The sequence below is a fragment of the Manis javanica genome, chromosome 13 (genome assembly GCF_040802235.1).
Source record: "Manis javanica isolate MJ-LG chromosome 13, MJ_LKY, whole genome shotgun sequence".
Lineage (NCBI taxonomy): Eukaryota > Metazoa > Chordata > Mammalia > Pholidota > Manidae > Manis > Manis javanica.
In genome coordinates, this window is record NC_133168.1 from 2337722 (window position 1) to 2362330 (window position 24609).

The 24609-nt window shown below is 42.1% G+C and overlaps 1 protein-coding gene across 2 annotated transcripts in view; it reads left to right on the forward strand.

Moving 5' to 3' along the window:
• Positions 1–24609, forward strand: part of SEC63 (SEC63 homolog, protein translocation regulator) — a 50633-nt gene continuing 26024 nt past the window's right edge. Inside the window, exons 1-7 of one of the 2 annotated variants that reach the window (XM_073220831.1) lie at positions 1–237; positions 13163–13262; positions 17329–17443; positions 18777–18889; positions 22199–22260; positions 22743–22801; positions 24059–24109. In XM_073220831.1, coding sequence (XP_073076932.1) covers positions 114–237; positions 13163–13262; positions 17329–17443; positions 18777–18889; positions 22199–22260; positions 22743–22801; positions 24059–24109 — 624 coding nt within the window. In that variant the 5' untranslated portion in view covers positions 1–113. The remainder of the gene's footprint in view (positions 238–13162; positions 13263–17328; positions 17444–18776; positions 18890–22198; positions 22261–22742; positions 22802–24058; positions 24110–24609) is intronic. The other variant, XM_073220832.1, reaches the window with a different exon arrangement.

A 24609-nucleotide genomic window follows, 5' to 3' on the forward strand; every position in this document is an offset into this window, starting at 1 on the left:
GCAGAGGCGGCGCGGCGGCGTCCGAGCTGCGCCACACGGGGCCGGCGCCGGGTGTTGGGCGCGGAGCGGGGTCGTGGCGGCGGTGCGGGGCGGGAGTCGGCGGAGGGGGCACCATGGCGGGGCAGCAGTTCCAGTACGATGACAGCGGGAACACCTTCTTTTACTTCCTCACCTCCTTCGTGGGGCTCATCGTGATCCCGGCCACATACTACCTCTGGCCCCGGGACCAGAATGCCGGTGAGTCCCGCCGGCGGCCGCCCGCCGCCCGCGCAGGCCCCGTCCCTCGGCCCGGCCCGGCCCGCCGCGCCCTCCGGCTGCGCTCCGCCGGCCTCCCCCGTGGTCTCGCCCCGCACCCTGCCTCCCATTGTTCCGGACGCCCCGTGCCACCTCCTGCCGCTTTGTCCTCCGCGGGGTGTATGGGGTGTTTGTCTCTGGCGGGAGCGGGATGGGGATCGGGGGCGAGAGGGGGGCTGGCCGAGGAAGCCGGGCGTGCCGGCGCGGTCCGGGCCCCGGGCCGTGGCCTCTCCCCGCTGCCCGCCGCCCCGTTGCGGTGTGGCCGCCGCGCCCTGGGGCGCCGTCCGAGGCGGGGGCCTGTGCGGGACTCCGGCCGAGCTCGCCAGCAGCCCTCACCCCGTTCCTTTTTCATGTGTTCGCTCACCCTGTGGGGGCTGGAGGCAATGCCGTTATTCCCCTTAGCAGAAGTAAATAGGCCTTTCCGTATTTCCTTTTCTTTGGACTTTACCGTTTATGCTGGAAAAAGTGCAAGTTGAAGGATTAAGTCTGGCGGGTAGTTCCTCTTGTAGGTAGGTGTGAGGTGGCTGGTCCATTTGTTTTTAGTTCCAAGCCTTCACATGAAACAGCAGGGTCTTAGATCCCAGAATCCAGATTCTCTTCAAGGTGTTTGCTGTGGCCCCTCTCCCAGGACGTGTGACAAGTGATATTCTTAAAGCTGATGGAATTGCAGGGCTCTAATAGGTTATTTATGGTGGTGTTAACAGTAACTAGTAGGTTTTGAGTATTGGCATTTAGGGAAAGCCTATTTCACAAGAACTATGGCAACTTGATTAAATATCTTCTCTCAGGTTGGGTGTGGTAGGGGTCTAGGTTGTCCAGGTAATAAATACACTGTACTTTGGGGAAATTGGTGCCAGTGAGGCATTGATCAGGTCAGAACTTGTTACGCTTTAAGACCGATTCAGTACTCTGTAAAATAAAATGCTTGAGTTACATGATTAAATTAAATTGAGGATAAATAATAAAGGATTCCATCTTTTTTTGTCCATTTGACAGTAAGTTTAAATATCCATTAGGTGCAAAAATCTGCCCTTCAGTTACTAATTTTCTCATTTAGTGGCAATTTATGAAAATTGGATTTTGGACTGTTGTGCCTTCTTTTTCTAAGTACTTAAGTTGTCTGGGTTCTTTGAACAGTGACTGCACACAAATGGTGAAGTCCTCATATTGTACTGGTTTCCCTTATCCATAAAACGTTGGCCGTTCTAATCATCTTGAGTTAAAAGAGTGCACTGATCTGTGTAGTAGTTTATTTTCACTTATCACCCATTTGTGTGTGCAGTTGGTTGTGTGGAAGACAAAAAGGTTTTGGGAGAGCAGGTAGGTTTGGTTAGAGTGTTTTTCTAGAAGCTGTTCCGATTTCAAAAATAAGTCATATTAATCTACACTGGATTTGTGAAATGTGAAACTCATAGTTTCACGGTAGGTTTTGTGTCATAAAATTTGCCTGATATCTTATAAGCAAGTCGTATTTGAGCCCCTTCAGTATACAGCTGGTCTTTGGAGAGGCGGTAGGGAGTTAATATTGGCTATTTATAAATCATGGACTTCAAATGTTACTTTACTTAAAAATACAATGAAGTAGGTACTATTTTTATCATCTCCATCCTTACATGAAGAAACTGGAGTTTAAGAAGTTAAGTAGCTTGTGGCGGAGCCTGGCCTGCTTAGCCTGCAAGCCCTCTGTTGTGTCCATATTGCTGGATAGAAAGGCGTCCTTGTCTGGCGCTCTGCTCAAGACTTGCCTTGGTCAGTGAACGTGCATGTATGGATGCATTTGTTTGATCTTGCCCAAAGCTGCATTGTGAAACTTAGGGTGGAAATTGGTGGACACCACTTGGACTTTGTGTGTACCTGCCATAGCTTAAGTTGTGTCACAGTGGTGTTAGAAGGGTGTTTTTATCATGGTGACACCAAGTTGCTGTGTCTTGAATATCAAAGAGAGATCTTGAAATACAGCTTCACCCAAAGCTCTGAAAAAGGAAGTTTTTTTCAGACGTTTGTAGCAAAATAATTTGGTGACTTGTACTGACAGGCTGCTTCAATCTTTATTCATCTCACTTAGAAAATAGTCATATTTTGCTGTTGGAATATTAATTCAGTTTTTGATACCCTTTTAGACCCTGGAGAGCTGGTTAGGGTAGAAACACTGTATTAACTTTCTAAAATATGAAAAATTCTGAAATAAATCTGTTCTCAAGTGTTTTGAATAAAGGATGTGGACCTGTAGTAGTATTTTTGAATAACACAACAGGGTATTTTAATATTTAATTTTGAAGCTTATTTGGTTTTCCTGTGAAACTGTAAGTAGCCAAGTACAAAAATGTAGGCGAGTGAATTCAGAGCACTTAGGGAAATTTTGACTTTTCAGGGATAGACTCTGTATTGAATCATGAAAAGATTTCTTGAAATTAATTTTTTTCTTTAATTGAAGTACAGTTGACATAAAATATTAGTTTTGGTGTACAGCATAGTAACTGGACAATTATATACATTACAAAATAGGCACTATGATGAGATAGTTGCCATTTGACAGTATTACTGACTATATTCCCTGTGCTGCATTTTTCATTGCCCTGCTTATATTGGCAGTTTGTAACTCTTTCTTCTATTCATTCATTTTGAGCCCCTCATATCTTTCTTACTCTCTTGGTTGTTTGCAAATTGGCTGACTTGATTTTTTCAGATCATTATGGACAAAAGCCTGCAATGAAGAAATAGCGGAGGATGTGTTAGTGGTTCTCAGCCCTGGCTACACATGAGAATCACTTGGGCAGTTTTTAAAAACTTACACCCCTCCCCAGATACTCTCTGATTTAGTTGGTCTGGAGTGGGCACTGTGATGGTTTTTTTTTTTAAAGGTCCTTGTGTGATTGTGAACTGTAGCTAGGTTTGAGGAGCGCTGCTAGGAGAACTCCCGTAGGAGTGGTCTTTTGCTGGAGCTGTTATTTTGGGAGGTGGTATAAATGTTTTGGTATGTGCTCTTTGCTTAAAAACACAAAACAAAACAACCCTAACATTTTAGTCTTTGTTTTACAAAGCTAGAAGCACTTACTGTAGAATAGTGCTGTATGTTCTTATAATTGAAAGTCAAATGTGTTTGTTAAAACAGCTTTAATAGTATAGGTTTACAATATTTGACATGAGAAAATAACTGCTTGTAATTAGAATCTCAGATAATCACTAGCATGCTTTTATTTTTTCCAACGGTTAAGGACTATAGATCCTTTGAAATGAGATGAAATATATTATTAGTTTTTCCAAGTTTTTGTTTTTTGACTCATTGATCTTTTTCAAAACTGCTTGGTTTTGAAACCTGGATCTACTGCTTACTGTGTGATCTTAGCAAGTTATTTAACTTCTATGTGTTTTAGTTACTCATTTATAAATTAGAGACAGTAGCTATCTGTTTCATAGGATTCAAATGAGGTTTAAACTAATAGATACATGTCAAGTGTTTAGAAGAGTGTCTGGCACATAGTGAGGCTGTTGCTCCCACTCTTTTTTGCTGGTTACATAGGCTTTCTGGGACAATTTGATTTGTCACTTAAGTACTCAGATTTTCTTTCCCTTGTTTGAAAGGTTTAACCAAACTTTTTAAAACTACGTTTCTTTTTTTTCCTTGCTCCCTGTCAAACAGTGTACAGGTGATTCAGTGCTCTGACTTGGGAATGCTGCTAGTAGGAGTCCACTTTTAGTGCTTAGAGCTTAGAAAGAAAGCTCTGATTTTTGCCCAGGTAGAAGTTTTGGGCTTAAGTTTCAGCCTACTCCCTACTTAGTTATTTCTGACCTCTCAGCCTGCTGTTCTCGGGATATATGGTAACCTGCCTCCCTACCCAAAAAGTGATTATGAAAAGAAAAGGAATAAATGCATGTAAACATGTTTTCAAAACTAAAGGCATTGTAAATTCCTTCATGAACAGATATTTATAGAGCATTAACTTTGTGCTAGATGCTGTTTTTAGGTGGTGGGTCGAGTTTTTAAGTGATAACTTTTTCTTAATAAGTTGCATATATTCACTGCAGAGAAGCACAGAAGAAAAGAACAAAAGTTGCTTGTAATTCCATCATGAAAATCACCCAGAAGTGATTAAACATTTTGTGTCTGTATCTCTCCTTTTTCCCCGTGGGGAAGACTTTAGATATGTGCTTCCTCTGGTGGGGAGGGCTCTGCATCCCCCCAACACAGAGACGGGCAAGTGTGATCCTCCTCATCTCAGCCTTGCTGCCGCTCTTTGTTCACTAGCCTCGGGGTGGTAGTGCTGACAGCATTCACAGTAGCACTCTGAGCTAGACTCCTGTATTATTTCAATTTTATTCATGAGAAAACTGGGTCCTAGAGGAGGCTGCCAACTTGCCTGAAACCATATAGCTGCGGTGGAAGCGTGGGTGTTGGACCCAGTCTGTCATACGCCAGAGCTGCTCTTCTTGGCCACCACGCAGTACTGCCTCCTGTGATTAATACAACATATCATAGTAAGTATTAAAACCGCAAGTGGAAGTGCTGTGGGAGCTTAGAGGAAGGTGTGAGCAGCTCTGTTTCGGGCTTTTGGACTTTTACACAGAGGAGGTGATTTGAGATAAGTCTTAAAAGGTAAGTGGGAGAAGCAGATTTTAGATGTAAGGGAAAGAATGTGCCAAGATGTGGAGACTATAGTAAGTGGTAAAGATTTAAGGATTAAAGTGATTGCCAGTTAGCACATCAGTCATTTAGGAAGTTTGTGCTTCACTCTGTAAGTTACTGGGTAAACATTGGAGGTTTCTAAGTAGGGCAGTGACTGCTCAGTTTTGCTTTTGTGGAGCATTGAGTGGAGAATGGTTTGGTGGAAGAGGGTGCGGTGAGAGGAGGTGGTGGCTGGGTGGGGAAAAGCTAGATGGAGAAAGTCTTATTTCAGAGGTTTGTTTTTCCATTAAGGTGTCAGGATGTAGGGGAGTGGGCAGGTTAGAAAGAATTCTAAGGTAGGTTGGGCTGTTCGTGGACTATATAGTCTTCCTCAGACCTTCGATCTTAAGGGATATTGGAGAGCTGAGAAGTCTGAATTGTTTTGAAATAAAGTCATTCCCTCTGTGTTTTATCCTGAGAGAAAGGGGTATCAGACCTGTAGCGTGTGTACCCTCAAGTCCTCTGCAGTAGAGGAAGCTCACTGCGAGCTTGGCAGTCTGAGCTATGGTACAACACATAAGCTTTAAAGTTGTGCTTTCAAAGCTGGATTACTAAGTGTACTATGTAAAATTGTTTTTGTTTGAAGGTCATATTGCATACTCGCTTGATCTTAGAGGCCCTGAAAAACACAGATAAGCTAACGTTCATTTTCTCAGATGGTTTGTTGTTGGGCAGTCCAATTTGGGGAGATCTTCCTGTGCTCTAGGGGAGACCTCAGCCTGGGAGGGGGTTCTTCTCGCCTCCGACTGAGAAAGAATCCAGAGCAGGCTGGGCAGGTACAAGCGCAGCGTAGTTTAATGCGGTGGAAGCACACACTCGAGGCGGTGCACGCACGCCCCAGAGGTGCGCCACCCAGTGCTCGGGAGCGCAGATGCCCTGTGGAGGGGGTGGCTCCAGAGAGGAGCTGCCCCGTGGGCGTCAGGCTGGGTGGGCTCACAGCTGGAGTTTAAGCAGGGGGTAGAATATTCACCGGGACAGGTGGGGTTTTCTTGGAGAAGGGAGAGGATTTCCAGGGAACTGTGTGACACCCTCTTTTTGTCCTTAGATATCCTCCCTCAGATCTGCCTTGGGGCCAAGGGGTGTGACTTTCCGTGTGCTGATGCGTGTGTAATGTGCTCTGAGGCAAAGTCAGGGTCCCTGCCCCTTGTTTGAACCAGTCAGTTGTGTTAGGTCTTTTGCCAGCAGGCCTCAGAAAACCCAATGTTTTGCAGAGAGAAGGATTTAACGTCAGGAGGCTGCCCAGGGCCACCTTAGGCAGGGCTCACACCTGTCTCCCTGACCTCAGGTGGGGTACAGAATCTATGCAGGCGGCTGATGCATTTTAGCAGGGGCTGGTGTAATTAAAAGGGTTGGTGCAGAACTTTTCTCCGGTACCTGTGTAGCATGTTAACACGTTACTGCATACACCGTATGTTCGAAAATGGCTAAGTCTGCCCGGAGGTGGACGTGTTAGTAAGGTAATGAGGAAGAGGTAAGTAACCCCAGGTCATCTGAACCTGTTCCTTGGAAGACGCAGATGAGGGTGGTGGCCTTGACCAGTTTGACCTGGTCTGCTCTGAGTGAGGCTGGCTCCAAGGGTCCTGCAAAACGACTCATGGCTTCTTTGTCTTAGAAAAGACAGAACAGAGAGCTGTCCTTAATTTTAACAATGCCATGAGTAATGGGCCGGAAATGACATTTGGCTTTTTAATTAAAAGACTGTGGTTTCACATCTATACCTACTTCTTTGGTGATCTAATCCAGTCTCATGGTTTTAAATACCATCTATGTAATGGGGATTCCCAAATTTATATTTCCAGTTTAGAGCTCTTCCCTTAACTCCAGACTTCCGTATATGTAAGTGCCCGGTTCACATTTGCATTTGGCTAGTAGCCATCTTAATATGCACAAAACGGGTAGGATTTCTGTCTTCCCTCTCTTCAGTTGTTCAGGCAAGGATTCTTGGAGATGCTTGGAGTCATTCTTGCGTCATATGCTGCCCCATATTCTACCCCCAGACTGTCAGCATCCCTGTGGGCTCCGCCTCCACATTGCGTCCGGTCTGACCATTTCTCCTCACCCCACCGCAGCCGCCGTGGTCACCCTGGCCTACCACCTGGATCGTCACCAGCCTCCTCCCTCGTCTCCTTGTTTCTGCCCTTGCTCCAGGCGCCGTGTCTTCACAGTAGTAATAGAGCGGTCCTTCTGCCGGGAGCCCCTGAGGACCCTCCATCCCGGTCACTGCAGAGCTTAAGTCTTCAGCGCCCTGCGAGGTCCTTGGAGGCGTGGACTTCATTTCTAGCCTCTCTCCCTCGGGCTCCTTCCTGCCCCCTGCTGATCTGAGACCCCCCCCGGGCCGCGCCCCCCACCCGCTGGTCCTAGAGACCCGGGCCGCCTTGCTCCTGGCCTTTGCGGCGCTGCTCCCTTTGCTTGGGGCGCTTCTCCTCGGGGCGCCGGCATGTTCTGTCTCCTTTCCCAGACGCGGTCTCTGCACGGATGCCCTGCCCGAGCGCCCTGTTTAAAGCTGTGACGCGTCCTTCTACCTGTAAGGAAGCTCTTCCTTTTTTTCTACTTCCTCTTGGCGCTCGCTGCTCCTGATACACCACACAGCTTACTTCTAGTCATCACTCCTGCACTGCGCATACGGCCTGCGGTAGCAGGGGCTTTGTTTTCTGCTGTTTAGTAAGTGTCCAGAAAAGCCTTGGCACATAGTAGGTGCTCACCAGGTATCTGTTTAATAAGAGAGTTATCGTCTACAAATATTTATGTGGCGCCTGCTGTTCCTGGGCAGGGGACTGCGGAGTTCTTTGGTTCTTGTCTTGAAGGGAGGAAGCCCGTCAGGAGACCCGAGAGAGAGTTAAAGCTGCAAAGGGGTTTTTATTTCGCGGGAGGGAAGTCCGCTGCGGAGCAGGCTGCCCCTGAGGCCGGTAGCCGCCCGCTAGGCTTTATGTAGTGCATTTTTATGGGAGTTTATTTGGTTTTCTCCTTCCCATTTTGTCATTTTCGCACCATGCTTTGGATCTGCCTTCGTTCCTTGTTTTCGGCCTCTTTCTCAAGCTTATTCATCATTTTTCCAGTGAGCCCCTAAGCAGAGCTCAGGGTGGGGTCCAGCTGCAGCGTAAATGATACTGTGATATTTTGGTGGCCTCAGGCGTTCGCGGACAAAGCCTTCCCTAAGCGCACAGAATCTGGAAGCCCCAGTGACCTGAGTCCTTCGTTGGTCAGTTTGTGCTGGACGTCACAGGGGTTGGGCCCAGGGGACGGGGTGGCCCTGGGCGGGGACTGCGTGGGGCTTGGGCGGCCCGCCCTCCTCTCCGCTCTCTCCTCCTGCTCGGGGATGGGTGGCTGCCTGTGTGGACACCGCTGTTCTCCCGGTGCCCGGGAGGGCCGAGGGCATTCCTTATGGATGAGGTATCATCTCTGCCCTGGAGAGTTTGAGTACGAATGAGTAGGAATTAGTTTTAGAATTGGTTGCTGAAGAATGGGGGTGCCATTCACAGAAACTGATGACAAGAATGTAAAGTCCTACTTCCTTTTTTAGGGAGCTATAATTGTTAAAAAATTTAAACCTACTAATTCCACTTCTGGGACGAAATCCAGTACTGAGAGGACGATATTACTTACTGTAATTTATAAAAAGTGTATGTTTGGTCATTCAGATGAACAAAGCATATTTCTTGTATATATTTGGTCTTTGTCCACACAGTTCCTGGCTCACAGTTCCCAAAACTCTTGGAATTTTCTAAGTCGAGAGTGAGAAACGTGTCTTTTGTTATGTTAAGGGGGATGACTTTGGAAACACCTCTGAGGTTGGTGGCCTGCTGCCTGGAGCACCCACCTTGCGGTTGGAGAGAGGGCTGGAGGCCGAGTTCAGTGGCCAGCGGCTTACTGGATCATGCCTCTGTGATGATGCCTCCGTGAAAGCCCGAAGGGCAGTGTGCGAGGAGCCTCCGGGTGGCGGGTGCTTGGAGAGCGGTGCCCTGGGGGGCATGGGAGCTCTGCGCCCCTGCCTCCCCCTGCCCTGTGCCTCTCTCCCATCTGGCTGCATTGCGGCCTGTCTAATAAAGCGGTAATCTAGTCAGTAAAATGTTTCTCCAAGTTCTGTGAGCCACTCTAGGAAACAATTGAACCCAAGGAGGCAGCTGGGCACCCCCCCCCACCCCCGGTTTTGTGGATGGCGTCTAAAGCCGGGCCGTGTGTGTGTGTGTGTGTGTGTGTGTGTGTGTGTGTGTGTGTGTGTGTCTGCGTGTGTATGCAGGTGTGAGTGGTCTTACAGGACTGAGCCCTTAACCTGTGGAATCTGATGCTGTCTTCAAATAGATGGTGTCAGAACTGAGTTGAATTCATGGTCACCCAAACCCAGCTGGTGTTCAGAAAATTGCTTGTTGGAAGTGTGGGGAACGCACCTCACCATGCTGGAAATTGAGGCTCAGAACACCCTATTTAGGTAACTGTAATATTTAATACTTAGATACCCAAAAAACAAGAAGCATTTTATATGTCTACTTTTAGGACAGTAGGTATTTAATAGTGTCTTTATTAATTTGTTTATTAGTAGTTATTAAGTGATGTTTATAATGAATTTCTAAACATGAAGATAGAAATTAAATTAAAAATTAGAGGTAATGTGACCTTAACACAAACTTCAGCTTTATGTGTTTGTGTCTCTCAGTTTGTGCACGTGGACATCAAGTGCTGCCCTTAAATTAGCCTTTGTCTGCGAAACTGTCTCTCGGGCAGCTGCTGCACCGGACAGAGGCGGTGGGGTTATTAGTGCTGTGGTCATGACCTTGAGAGCCTTGGCTGAGGCAGTGCCCAGCCTCTAACTGAGGGCAGCTGCTGCAGCGTCCTTGCTCAGAGAGATGCCCCTCCTGAGGGTGCGCCCCCAGCCTTGCCCCACCCCCCCTTCTTCCTTTCTCCTTCCCAGGTACTCTCCTAAGGAGGACTAAAAGCAGACATAAAAATGCTGTTTGTCATTATTATCTGGGTGTTGGAATGGTGAATATTTGCTTCCTTCTGCTGTCATGTCTGTGTTGAGATTGTTGTATGGATTTGTGTTAACATCTAAAAATTTACTTAAACACTCTCTGGCTAGATTGGCTATGATCTTGAGCAGGACATTCTTTGTATCTTTTATCTCCGGAGGCCTTTTCAGCTAAGTGAATTGTTTTTACTTTGGGGTATGTAGTGTTTAAGTTCGTGGTGGGATGTACATCCTTGTAAGCGCTTTACGTTGCCTTCTCTTTTTAAAAGCTAGCATTTCTTTAACAGTACTTGAGCTTCTCTGTTTCTTTTTCTCTTGTCTTCTAGAAATAGTTAACCTTTGACTTGGGCTATGAATTATTACTATAAGATTGGGTGAAAAGAAAAACAGGAGGTGATGCTGGTAGACGATCAGATGTGTTGGCAGCTGGGATGGCAGGGTAGGGAAGACGCTTAGGGTGTGGGGTTGTGTTAGAGAGCATGCTAAGGAGACGGCGTCCTTCTCAGAGACCCTGCTGGGGCGCACTGCGGTTTGTTCATGACCCTCCACTGTCTTGTGTGTCTAGTTCAGCTTGAGAAATGCAACTTGGAATGAATCATTCCTGTGGTATTCCCCTTTCCTTAGTATGATCTTCTGGCTTAGAGACAAATGGCTCATAAAAATCCGCGTCCTATAGATAGGAAGGGTGGATGTTTACTTTTCCTTTGGACCTTGACACTTCTGTAGCAAATTGAGCTAAAACAAAAAAAGAACAGGTTTGCCATTTTCCCCCAGATTTAGGAATGTATGTGCTACATTGTCCCGTCCCACACTGTTCAGCACAGAAGTCACTGCAGTTTTATTTGTGGCACTTAAAAAATTTTTTTTGGTCTGTAACCTTCTGTTTCACCAGATCTTTGATTAGAGCTATCATTTATTTAATCAGTTTTTTAAGCTACCCCTTGTTCTTAAATTTTTTGACTCGGATTTCTTCCTATTATATTTTCTGCTTTGGAGATACAGTATGATAGGTGTGATTAATGAGAACAGGGACATGGTATAATTTAGCTCCTTTGAGACTTATTTAGGCAATCTAGTTATTCTGTTACTCGGGAAAGGCAGGTAAAATGACGGGATTAAGTGCACAGGCCTGTGAGTTTAAACCTGGCCCAAGTCCCGTCTCTGTTCTTTAGTGGTATTTGCTATTCCTTTAGTACCATCTGTAACTTCGGGCAAGTTTCTTGACCTCTCTGGGCGTCAGGGTTTTTTTAAGCATAATAATACATTCCCCGCTGCCTCATGGTTGGGAGGACTAAATGAAATAATTCATACATTCACCAAGTATTTATTAAGCACCTTCTATTTGCCAGGCATTGTGTTAGGCAGTGGAATATGGGGGTGAACAATATAGACGGGATCCCTGTTCTCTTGAAGCTTATATCCTAGTGTGGGGGAGTCAATTGACATACTGTATATAAACAATAAAAAATACCAGGTAGTGATAAATATCTGTAGAGAAGGATTCAGAGAAAGTCTTCCTGAGAACATTTCTTTAAGCTGAATGACAGAGGGAGCCAGCCATTCAAACATCTGGACTGGGCGGGAAAAGCCTATTTCAAGCTGGGGGCACAGTTGTGTACACAAGCCTTTAAGGCAAGAAAGAGTTGAACATGTTCCTCAAACAGGTCAAAACTGCAGGAGGTGGCAGGTGAGAACAATCTGGGATGAAGTCAGAGGTAGAGCTGGGGTGCAGATTGCGTATGCAAACCAGGGTAAGAAGGCTGAATTTTATTTTAGGTGCAGTGGGAAGTTTTTGGAAGTTCTTAAGCAGAGAAGTGACAAGATCTGACATACTATTCTCCTATTTCTTAAGGAGATGAAGAAGGTTTTTGGCCATCTTGAATACATATCCTTTTAAGGATATGTAGCCTTACCTACTTATAATGTTCATAAGTTTTAGTTGCATATTTAAAAATCACAGTATAAAATGGAGTTCAGACAGTCCCTGAATTATGATGGTTCAATTTAGGATTATTTGATTTGAGGATGTGGGAAAACCCGGGCTAGCCGTGTACATGCAGTGCCCTCCCAATGCTGGGTGAGTGGCACCCCCAGGTGGCTGGGTGAGCATGGGGGTAAACGACTGGCACGCTCACAGCCACTCTGGCACACACAGCCATTCTGTTTTTTGCTTTTAGTAGAGTATTCAATAAATTACATGAGATATTCAACACTTCATTATCAGATAGGCTTTGTGCTAGATGAGTTTCCCCGACTGCAGGCCGGCGTGAGCGTTCTGAGCACGTGTCAGGAAGGCGAGGCTGGGCTCTCACATGTGGGGGGTGAGGTGTATTTTCAATTGATGATGGGTTTAATGGATGTAGCCACCTTCTAAATTGAGGGGATTGTAATTTTAAAAGTACAGCTTTATCCCCTTACATTTTAGGAAACAGTTATTTTCACATTCCTCGTGTTCCAAGCCTCGGTGTCTGTGATCACCAGGACTATTTTCCTAGTCATCATCTGGTTTTCAGAATATATGTGTGCATTTGCGTTTGTTTGGGGTAGTGCTTTTGGGTTCTGAGTGTGATACTATCACTGGACATTTTATTCCAAGCCACAAATGTAGCATTAGGTATATTGAGCATCGTGTCGGTATACATTTTTAATCTTGAGGGGGTTACTCAAACCAAGAGATTGTGGTGAGTTTAGTAAAGTAATACATGGTATTTGGGCTTTGGTTTAAATCCTTTTGAATTACATTGCAGAACTATCCAGGGGATTAAAAGCCTTTTGTCATATGCTTGCACGAACCTATTGTAACTTCTTATGGGTTTGGGTGACTTTTCTAGTTTACCGTAATTATTTTCATGTTTCAAGGATATCATTTCTGCTTACCTTCCTTAATAAACTGAATGTTTCAGCTTATACTTGTTCCTTATATAGCAGAAAGGAAAGGAGAATTTCTCAGAGATTGCTAATGTGACTAAATATTTGGGTTCAAGTCAGTTTTTATGTTTTTCAATTAGAGGTTATTTAAGTCTCACATGACAAATGATTGCCTGGTACTTGAATAAAATTTTCCAAGTGGCAGAAAACAACGTATTTTGTGGATTTTTCTTAAAGGTTATTTAAGTAGGCAATACTTCTGTGTTCCAATAAAATACTAGCATGGTAATGAAGGTTAGTATGGTATTAACTGTAGCTGTGCCTTCACTATGAAAGATGGCTTAACTTACCACCTTATTTTTCTTTTTTGACAGAGCAAATTCGACTAAAGAATATCAGAAAAGTATATGGAAGATGTATGTGGTATCGCTTACGGTTATTAAAACCCCAGCCAAATATTATTCCTACTGTAAAGTAAGTAGTTGGTTTTAATAAAAAATCATGTTTACGCTTAGCTGTATATCATATAAAATAGGGACAATGATGAGTAAAACGTGACTGTGAAGAAATTGCAGCTTAGTAGGGGTAAAGTGGGTTGTAAGATTGAGAGCTCCCCGAACACAGTGGCTCAGAAGTTCGTAGAGGGTGTGCTTACTTCTGAATCGGGGAGCGAGGGGGGAAAGAGAAGTTGGAATTTGAAGATGACCCTAGGCATTGTGTGCCGTGATTGTGAATTTTTGACGTAAAGACTATGAGGGAATCTTTAAAAGGTTGTCCAAAGCAGGCAGGTGCCATGGTCAAGTTCTCAGTTGATGGTGACGGTTTATCGAGCGCATGGGCTGTGTGCCAGGTGTTGTGCCAGGGCTTGTATTTGTCTCATGAGTTTTATGTCAGCCTCCAGGTAGGTGCTTTTGCTTTTTCTCAGATGAGGAAGGTGAGACTAAGGAGATGAGGTGACTTGGCCAGGACCCTGCAGCTAGAAGTGGTGGGGAGGGGCCTCGGCACCCTGTATTGTGGCGGCCACACCTGCTCAGACAGGCCGCGGGCGTGTTCACAGTGGGCCTGCTTGGTTTTGTGAGGCTGTGGGATGTGCTGGTCTGGAGCCTGGGCTTTGGACCTTCGCCCTCAGGCATCTGTTCCGAGGTAGTAGGTGAGAGTGCTGGCAGGTGGGAGCCGCCCCTCTCGGAGGGCTGCGTCCTGGGAGCCGCCCGCAGGTGCGGTAGGAGAGGGGGAGACCTAGCAGAGGAAATAGTGAAGATAGACCCATGTATTTTTTAATCTTGGTTTAAATGATGATGGTTGTTTTCAGCATATCTGTGTAACTTTAAATAGTTTTTCTTTGTAAGATTTGACTTTGCCTGGCTTTGTTCCTTTGTTGAGAGAGGGATCTTAGCTTTAGTGTTAAGGGTTCTTTAATGACGTGAAACTAGAAGGCTAAAAATTAGTGTTTTCAGGAGTAGTTTCATGTTCACTGTTTGTTTTTTGATATCATTTTAAATCAGACTTTTCTGAGGCAACACAGCCAATCTTTTTGCCTCCCAATCTCTTCTTTTTTGGCTTTGGTCAACACTGTGTGGGTATCTGAGCTTTAGTTTTCAAGAAAATCCCAACTCTGGCACGTTCTCCTCAGTGATTGGTGGACTGATTTATTTAAATAGGAGTACAGATCAAAGTTGTTTAAGGAAGAATTAAATAGATCTTGGCAACAATTTAGATAAGGTCAGAAACCATCAAAACCTTTTTGCTACTTAACTCTAAATCTTTCAAAATTAAGCTGTCATTGTGTAATGCTCTGATTGCTGGAAGTTGCTTCCAAAATGACGTTTAAAGTATCTTAAAGAAAAAAACCAGTAGACTTCATAAATTAATTACTAAAGCTACACGTAGGGAAAACACCTTTTCAGAGAAGCTAAACACGATGTAAGAGAACGGGGCACAGAGCGCGGTGCGCGGCCTGCTCTGCCTCCACCTTTGCTGCGGCTCTCGGGGTGAGGCGCGGTCCCCCTGCTGGGGGAGGTCCCGCGTGAGCCTCTCCTCTCCCTTCATAGCCTCGGAGAGCCAGGTGCTGCCCTCCTGGCGGTAGTGTACCCTAGGCATGCTGCTCCCTCTCTTCTGCCCTTACTTGCTTTTAAATCTTGCCTTAGTGGTTTTCGATTTCACTGTGTATCTGTTTTCTGAGCCTTGTTAGCCTTTTGGGAGAGTTGGCAAAACAAAGTGGAGTTACTAATTGGTGTGGGGATAAATATATTTTCAAGTGTTCTTTAGCATATTGAGGGTCTTAACAAACTGGGTTTAAGTTAAAATTACTGTTTTAAATTATTAGTCATTGAGTAAGTATTGTGTGAACACTGAGTCACAAGTAGACCTGGTTCAACATCTTAGTCTTGGAGGTTACTGGCGAGTAAGCAGTGATGGTACAGTGTGGAGGGCCGGGCGGGGCAAGTCCCGAGCAGAGGCGGGCTCCTGGCCGCCGCTCCAGACGGAGCAGGCTTCCCTGGGGAAACGAGGTCCGTCTGAGATTTGGGGAAGGGCTGCTCCGAACAGCTGATACACCCTGATTGTTTACTGTCTGTGAGACACCGTCTGGCTGCTTTCATACCTGATCCCACTAACTTCTCACACGTGCCTTGGAAATTGGAAACGGTTATAAAAGGCTACGTAACTTGCCAAGATCTCTCAGTTCTTCAGTGGGGAAAGCTGGGATTTGATCCCAGGCAGCTTTGCTACAGAGCCTAGGGTCTTGGCTAACTCCCCCTCTTCGGCCAGGTCAAAGCGGGAGTGCTCCAGGCGCCCCATCTTGGCCTTTGGGCGTGTAGGTGGTGTGGAGCGCAGCGCACCGCATTCCGTCCTTCATAAGGTTTAGAGTGTCGTCTTGGCCAGATGGAAAGAAATGTGCATGTGAGCGCCTACTGTGTAGAGGCTGCTGTGAGTTGATTAAAACTGAGGAAGACCCTTTCCACGTGCTCGAGGAGCCGGCGGCGAGTCACAAGAGGAAGGTCCCGTCTGTGCTTCTTGGCTGTACCCACGGCCTCCCCACTCACCGCCTTGGCGAGGGTTAAGAATTGCTTCACGGAGGGTGGGTGATTCGAATTGAAGTGAAAGCTGAGTAGAGTTTGGATAGTCAGAGATGGGATTCCAGGTAGAGGGATCCGAGGTGCCGAGGCATGATGGCGGGAAGCTTAGGGGACTTTGGGACCGGGATTCATTTTGTTTGAAAAATCAGGGTGATAAAGGTCAGCAGGTAGGTTGTGGAGGCTGGAGGCTCATTCCAGATAACCAGGTTTAAATTAGGTTCCTATCTAGAGAGTTTAAACACCTGGAACATTTTCATTGCCTTTGAAAACAGGGCATTCCACAGTTCTGTTTGATTAGGCCTCCTGTGGTTCATTTTATGTCTTTGTTAAACAAATTGTAATACAAAGGGTATAAAAAATTATTTCATCACTTAAAGATGGCCATTAAGATGATTTACATTGTATATATGTATTTATCATAAACTTTTTTAGCTACATACATACAGCTTTGAAACCGGTTTTACCTTTTTTTAATTTAGGAATACAAGAATACAAGGTAGATAATATTCCACAGCAAATATTATTTTAGTGGCTATATAGTATTTTACTGTATGGATGTACTGTTAATTTATTTATCCAGTAATTGATGGGCATTTGTGTATGTGTGTTCTCTGCTATTTTCTATTATCTGTGACTACCCTTTTATATTTTATGTACTTAGTTCTAGCTTATTTCCTTCTCAGTTTCTTGAAGTGGAGTAGATTGATGGTTAAAAGGGTCTGTACCTGTTTTGGGCTTTTGATACCTTATTGCCAGATACTCTTCAGAGTGAAGGATGTATGGGTTACTTTCTCTTTAGTCTCTCCAACACTGGTAGTATCAGTCTTTTCAATATTTTTACTAAGCAGAACATATTGGAGAGAAGAAATTTTTTTTCAAACTATATGCTCTTTTAGATCTTTTTTTAACCTGTTATGCACATCTTTATCTATCTATTGGCTAAAAAATGTTCCATTATGTGGCTTTATCTTAGTTCATTTAATTTGTTCCCTATAAATGGGCATTTAGGTCATGTACAAAGTTTTGCTATTATAAAGAAGGCTATTTATTCACCTTTTTACAATTGACCCATTATTTTCTGTAGGTTATCTCACTGAAAGTGTAATTTCAAGGTCAAGAGCAATTCTTTTTTACATTAAATGGTTTACTGAATAGTTAGTATTAATATATTTTGATGTAATAGGTCTAATAAGTTGAATTAACTTCTTTACATAAAATTCTGCAGATAGTAACTGAGAAAATATTATACACAAGGCACTGTCCAGATTGTAGAGAATTCAGACGTGGAAAAGATGCTGTCCTTGGCATGACGGCTCCCAGCTCAGGGGCCTCAGGATTCGGGTCGGTAGCGCTCTGGGACTACCTTAGGTAGTTTATGCCTCGATCTTGTATATTGTCTTTAGACCCCTAAAGGGAAACCATGCAGATGTATTTATTCAATTTTCACTTATCTTTTTCCTTAACAGGAAAATAGTTCTGCTTGCAGGGTGGGCATTGTTCTTATTCCTTGCATACAAAGTTTCCAAAACAGACCGAGAATACCAAGAATACAATCCTTATGAAGTATTAAATTTGGATCCCGTAAGTAGTATTTTTATGTAATGCTCACTAGTTTATTGATCCCATGAAAATAATATAGGTCCACATCCCAAAAGAAAATGGACTGGGCCTAAAGAAATCAGACTTTGGTCAGTTAAATTTTTTAATTAAAATAAGGTATCTATTCCATTATTCTAATGTATATATATATTATTTTTAAGCTACAGATGTTGATTGCCATCCTATTATAAGGACTGGATTGTAATTAATTGCTAGAATGTAAGAATATTTAAAGATGAGATGAGAAGTTAGTATATTTTTAAAAGATACATAAGGTTGGTTTAATGCAAAGTTTAAAACCAGCAGGTGTGTTTATGTTAGTGGCATTGTAGTTCTCACAAGCCTGTGTCAGTCGGCACCCAGGCGTGTGGTGCGTCTCTGTCTCGTGGAGAGCAGGTGTCACTGTCCTTCAGGTTGACCTTGGCTGTGCCTCTTAGGTGATTTCTTGCTTGAACTTGATTGATCCCAATAGAAAATTAGTCTTTTAGGCATATCAGTGGAAAGTTAGAAATGAAATGAATGCTAGGGATCATCTCCTTTTCTTCCAGTGGAGAAAATGAGGCCTGGAAAATTTGTGTCTTGTATGCAGTCCATGACTCTTTAGTAGCCAGCTGAATCTAATGTTCTTTCCATTTTTTTCCCCAAACCACTTTCTTTTACTTATAGTCTGTGCTCAGTAGATGGCTTTACAGAGATACGTATGATACAGAGTAGGAGTGTATTTGTCTCTAGCTGATCGCATATCATCTGATTTTTCTTACTGTGATCATGGTCATCAAGAGATATTTTTTAAGATTAAAATGTTTTGGGGATTTAATGCCATAAAAAATCAATATGAAAAATATAATAATAGAAACTGAGTCTAATTAGAAAACAACTGAGGTAAACTTAATAAATGTTTACTTAGTATTAAAATATTGACAAGCAGATGAAACCACATATTCTTCAGATTATTTCTTAGAAAGGAAGTTAACCTTTGATTTGAGGGATTTTTTAGCCAGGCTTTATTTACCATGATCATTCTTTGATATTTAAACATCATTATCCTTTATTTAAATATAGCATTTTTATAGTTTCACCCTCAATCATCAGTGCCTAGTGTACTGCACAGCACATAGTAGGTATTGGGCAAAACAAATATATTTTTATTAAAAAGTACATAGGGTGAAATTTTGGGGACAAAATATATAGAATGAAAACTTGATTTCCTCTTCCTGAAAATATTGAATAGTACATATTTTAAGTTCAAAATTGGATGGATTATGTTTTTATTGCATTGTGCTTATTTTTACTGAAATAAAGCTTTCCTTTTTAGGGGGCAACAGTAGCAGAAATCAAGAAACAGTATCGTTTGCTGTCACTTAAATACCATCCGGATAAAGGAGGTGATGAAGTTCTGTTCATGAGGATAGCAAAAGCTTATGCGGCGTGAGTATCGTAGGGCCCCTTATATCTTTTTAAGAATGGTAAAGATAGTTTTCTATTTAAGTAAGATTCTTCAGGACTCAGAATAGCTACATCAGCGCACAGCTCTTAGATTAAAGAGTAAAATACAGACAAGATGTCTGTTTTTTGAGGACTTAACGTAGAATTCTGTGAGCTAATTTAAAAATATTTTAATAGAATACTCAGATATAATAGCAAACAGAAAGTGGCACATGAATGACAGAAATTTGGGAAATAGTGTCTTACTCATTTTTGTGCTTAGTGAGAGTATATTGCCCATGTCTTCCTCTGCCCCTTTGCTGAGGATTGCTTGTCATCCATGTGCGTATGATTCTGTGACGGAGCGGTGCCTCTGGGAGCTTCCGAGGTGTGGACCTCGCAGGTGCTGCCCTTCCTTGGCGTCTCCTTCCCCCTTCCCCGTGTGTCCCCTCAGGCGTTCCCTCTGCTCACGGCAGTGTCCCAGCGCTTTAGCTGCTGTCTTCGGGTAATTTAAGAATTAAAGGATCCCAGAGGAAGTCAGATAACCAAGATTCTTTTTTAATTAGTAGTTTTAATTTTAGTGCTTTTGGTGCAGCAGTTTTTCGCTCCTCAGTCTGCAGGTATTGTAACATTTTCAAGTTCATGATTTTGTTCTCAGGTTACTGGAAATCTGACTCTTTATTGGTATGGTCTCCATTCTAATATATGAATAATATATGACCTTTTGGTTTTGACTCACTTATATGATCAGTGTATAGAATGTTTTATATGTGAAATGTCATAAATAATTGATGGTCTGTCAGACAAATGTGAAAGTAAAATGATGGGACGCAGAACTTTGAAATCTTAACAACTTGTGCAAGTGTAACTAGATTAGGTTAAATTGTACATTTTACTACATGTAAGTTCTTAGTGATTGAATTGAGAGTCCCATCTTACGTATAACTCTAGCAGCCTAAGTATACCTCAGACAGTCTTTCAAATGCAGTTAAAGGCTTTGATCTATAGTTTTTAAGCATTTTCTTTTGTTAGGATATTTTCTCATATTTTCCCATTGTAATAAACAAGCTGGGTTATTCCGATTTTCCATAACAGATTCTAGCTTAAAGAAAGGAGGTCTGCTTATTTTTGAGGAGTTGGACCAACTACTAAATTCTCTGTTTCATTCTTTTGGATATAGTTGGGATTTAGCTCTCAGGTATAAAACCCATCTTTAAGCTACTTTGTAACAAGTGGGCAGCATAGATGTTACCTTAAAGCTATTTTAATTTTTAAAAAGTATGTTTTCATGAGTTCCTACACGTGAGTATGAAACTTAGCTCTACATAGTCAATTCAGGATCACTCACATAGAATTTAGTGAAAGCATTCTCTAGACCAAGATTTATAATCTGAGATTCCCTGATATTGTATACAGAATTTATATGTATTTGTAAATGTGCGTTTTTTTCCAGGGTAAAAGGGACACAGATTTTATTAGTTTCGTAATTCAGCTGCAAAGTTAGCTGTAATCATGTTTAGGAAACTTTATACTCATTGGATTTTTAGTAATTATGTTAGCATCATTAGTCCTGTTTAAATCTGTTATACATGAATTATGCTAAAATCACATAGTTTTTAAGTACTTTAAGTCTTAGGAATGGTATACTGAAACACTACTAAATATAAAAATCCAGTTGCGTTCTCACACTGACTTTTCAAGGGTTGGTGATTCCTTTGATTTGCTTGAGGATCCAGCATGGTGCCTGTCATACAGCAGTTGTACAAGTCAGTTAAAAGGATGATGTTCCAATATAGATGTTAAGAAAACACTGAAAGAAAATTACAATGTACAATGACTTGTACAGTTAAATGTAATCAGGGTGTGTGTAGGTTGAAAAATCAAGTGCTCCTAGGATGTGAGCTGTGTTTTATTTTGTAGAATCTGAGGGCACTTTATAGGAAACAGTACAGTTTATTGTGCTGCGATCATCAGAAGCCAAAAGGGAACAGATAATTGTTTTTTGGGGAACAGAATCTGATTAGAAGACAGAGTATTGAGAAAAATAATAACTAAAGCTCTGGATGTCTGGACAAACTGGACAGGGAAACAGGACAAAATTTTTTGAGGAACATCCCTCTCTTAGCAGAAAAGAATCTTAGCACCTCTTCTTATTAACTTGCAGTCTTTAATGATGCTTTTCATTGGCTCCTGTATTTAACTGTAGCCTTAGGTCAAATAGTGTAAATAGAGTGACGGTTATATAAGGACTATGATGTACTTATTTTCATAAATAAACAAATCAATACGTTTAAGAATATTTTTCAATCATTGAAAGTTTTTGCTGTTTTATAAGAGTACTTGTGCATTCTCTCTTTCAACTTGGCACTTTATTGAACAGAAGCTGTATTGTATCCTAAGTACATATGTTCTAGGAAATGGAAATATGGCTAAAATTAGATTTGGACATAATATAATCTTTGCCAGTTGGTCTGCAAGAATGCCTTCCTTACTGTATTATTGTGGTTTTTTTTTTTTTGGTGTGTCTATCCTGTCTCCTTAACAACATGATAAAGTTTCTGAAGGAGTTGTAATTTTCTTTCAATGTTTTTTTTAACATCTATACTGGAACCTGGAATAAAACCACTCTCATTCTGTGTCTTGAGCCTCTGCCCCACAGCTCCCACTTCCCAGCTCAGGTGTTTAAAAAAATCACTGTCACTTTTATATTGTCTGGGTGAGGAAGATGTTGCTGTAGCAGGTATTTTATGAATCCTGTTGGCAGTTGTCTTGGGAGAAAATTGTGATTTCAGCATAATGCAAATGACCTTTTCCACAGTAGTGGAGCTTTAACAGGTGTTCTTCATATTTTTCTTTGAGAATGTGATGGCCAATTTTAGAGGGATTATTATTATTCATTATGTTTTAAGTTTACATTTAAAAAATAGGTATGTATAATTAGCAAAATATAAATGTGCTCACTAAAGAGATTTTGGAAAATACATGCACATATAAGAAGAAGAGTCACCTAGAATCCCTGCCTTCTGAAAATAGAGTAGCCTTCCAAGTTCCGTCCGGCTTGAGCTGGTGAAACCTGAGAACCCATGGGCCAGTCGGGAGTGTGTATAAAGGCTCAGTGGGTTGCATTTTCTGGTAATGCAGAATTCCTTTCTCCCCCTCCCTCCTTTTTTCTGATTTCAGAGAGGCTTTTCTTGGTTCTCTGAAAATAATATCTTTAAGAAATGAATTGGTTGGTTAATGGAGTTTGTATATATGAATATTGTTTATTAGATGTCTCTTTCTAATTTTGCAATTTTGTTCTCTTGATGCTAGCTTAACTGATGAAGAGTCCCGGAAAAACTGGGAGGAGTTTGGGAATCCAGACGGACCTCAAGGTGTGGTAAATGATGATTTAAAAATACTGGGGATATGGTGTATACTGAAATACTAACGAGATTGAAAAGAATGTTTTTATTTTTTTTATCAGTGGATAGGCAGTTTACAACCAGAAGGAATTACACAGAGAAATAAATTGAGTTCCCTTTAATTAATTTTTACTTTTATTTTTCTTTCTAGAGGCTAGTTTGAAAGCTAGAACTTAGTTTGGTTGATGAGAAGAGTATTGTCACCATTATTTTCAGTTACTACTTGATAAATAGTGGAAGAAGGAATTCATGTACTTGGATTGAGTTTTTTTTCCTTCTAAGAAAATTTAAAGTTTCAGATATAAACCATATCCATTAACTTTTGTGTGATGGGGACACACATCAGATAATCTTTCTCAAAGCTTTTTTTGGTGGAGTGATGGGAGGCAGAATTTTGGGATATAATTACATCTGGAAATGGAGACTCTTCAAAAATATTCTTCCTACTTTAGCCACGAGCTTTGGAATTGCCTTGCCAGCTTGGATAGTTGACCAGAAAAATTCAATTTTGGTGAGTGTATTTAAATAAGACACTTTATAATGTGTTTCACATATCTCGGTACTATGAAGAGAGCTATTACAAAGAAAATATTGTTATGATGTTTTTGATTTAACTCTGTATTGTGAAAACTGTTTTTATATAATGGAGAAAATTGGTTCCACTATTAGGTTGCTGGTTTAGGGCAGTGTGTTCTAAATGTAATTTTAAAGGCTTCAAGTTATGGTGATTTCTTTTGGAAGCGGTTTCAGATCAGGTCCTACACTTGGTTGGGGAACTACTGTTTTTTATGGTGTCTACATTTATCCTAAGTAGTGCTAAAAATTTAAATTATCCTTCATATCACATTTACCCAGGCTAAATTATTTTTAATGTATGCTCTCTAATGGTATCTATTCCATAATGTGCTCTAAAAGGCAGTAGGGAATCAGACTTTAATCAATGATAGATGCTGGAACCCCAAAACAAAAGGAATTACCTTAACCTGTTGTACAGGACTAGATGATTCTGTGCTTCACCCTTTTTGAAAATATCTAGGAGCTATCTTTTAGGCAATAAAAAAAAATCCATACAGTCTGTAATTTGTTTTGAAAATGGCTGTTTAATGTTATTTTATGGCAGATTAACATTCATTATCTTCGAGGATATGTACTTATTGTATATATTGTATATAAACATGTTCATTATGCTTAGCAGTACTCTGGGAATACTAGAGAAGAGGGAGATAGTTACCAAATTTGGGATCAAGCAATAGGAGAAAAATGTAAGACCAATGGGCAGGAATTACTTGCAAACAGAACATTATGAAGTCGCCCCTTGATATTTAGGCAAAGGAATCAGGCCTCCGTCACTTTTTTCCAAGGCACTAGCTACTTGCCAAGGAGTGGATGCATAAGTCTCTGACTGGAAGAAAAATATAACTGAGGAAGCTGCTCTGCCCGTGTCACCCACAGAGCAAACTAAAAGGTAGTTTACAGTCGTGCATAGAGCATGTGTCCCGAGCCGGAACGCCTGGACTCTCGTCCCGGCTCCGTCACCTGCCAGCTGTGTGACCTGGGACAAGCAGTGTGACCTATACATGCTGCAGGTTCCCTGTCTGCACAGGAAAGGAAGAGCAATGCCTGCCTTTGGGGTCTGAGAGTAAGGATTACGTGAAATGATGCGGGAGGGCCTTTCATAGTGCTCCCCTGTAAGCCTCAAAGTAAGCGTTCACGGATGTTATTGAAACATACGTGCGAAGGCCACAATTTTTTCTCTTTCCAATTCTAGGTTCTCCTTGTATATGGATTGGCATTCATGGTTATCCTTCCCGTTGTTGTGGTAAGTTCTGCTTTTTATGAACAGAATTCTTAGAAAGGGAATCGGGGCATGCTCTGGAGTCTCCCTGCAAGGTTGTGATTTGTGTTGGAATATAATCCATTGATCCTTCAGGTTTAAGAATCTTTTATTCTAAAGGTTGCATCAGTTGAGTATGTTGAAGTATGTCTCCTCCCAGTCCAAAGGCACCTACAGCTGAGATAAAAGCAGATGTATTTAGAGATTAAAATGAAAGTTTTCATTTACCACTTCCTTCAACTCCATTTCTCTGTCGGAGAAAGTGTTTCCCCTTCAGGTGTCTGCATACACATACATTTAAAAAGAACTGTGATCTTACTATAATATTGTCCTGTGCCTCTTTCTTGCTCCATATATTAGGGACATAGCATATAAAGCAGCCTCATTTTTTTTTTTTGGTATCATTAATCTACAATTACATGAAGAACATTATGTTTACTAGGCTCTCCCCTTCACCAAGTCCCCCCCACATACCCCTTCACAGT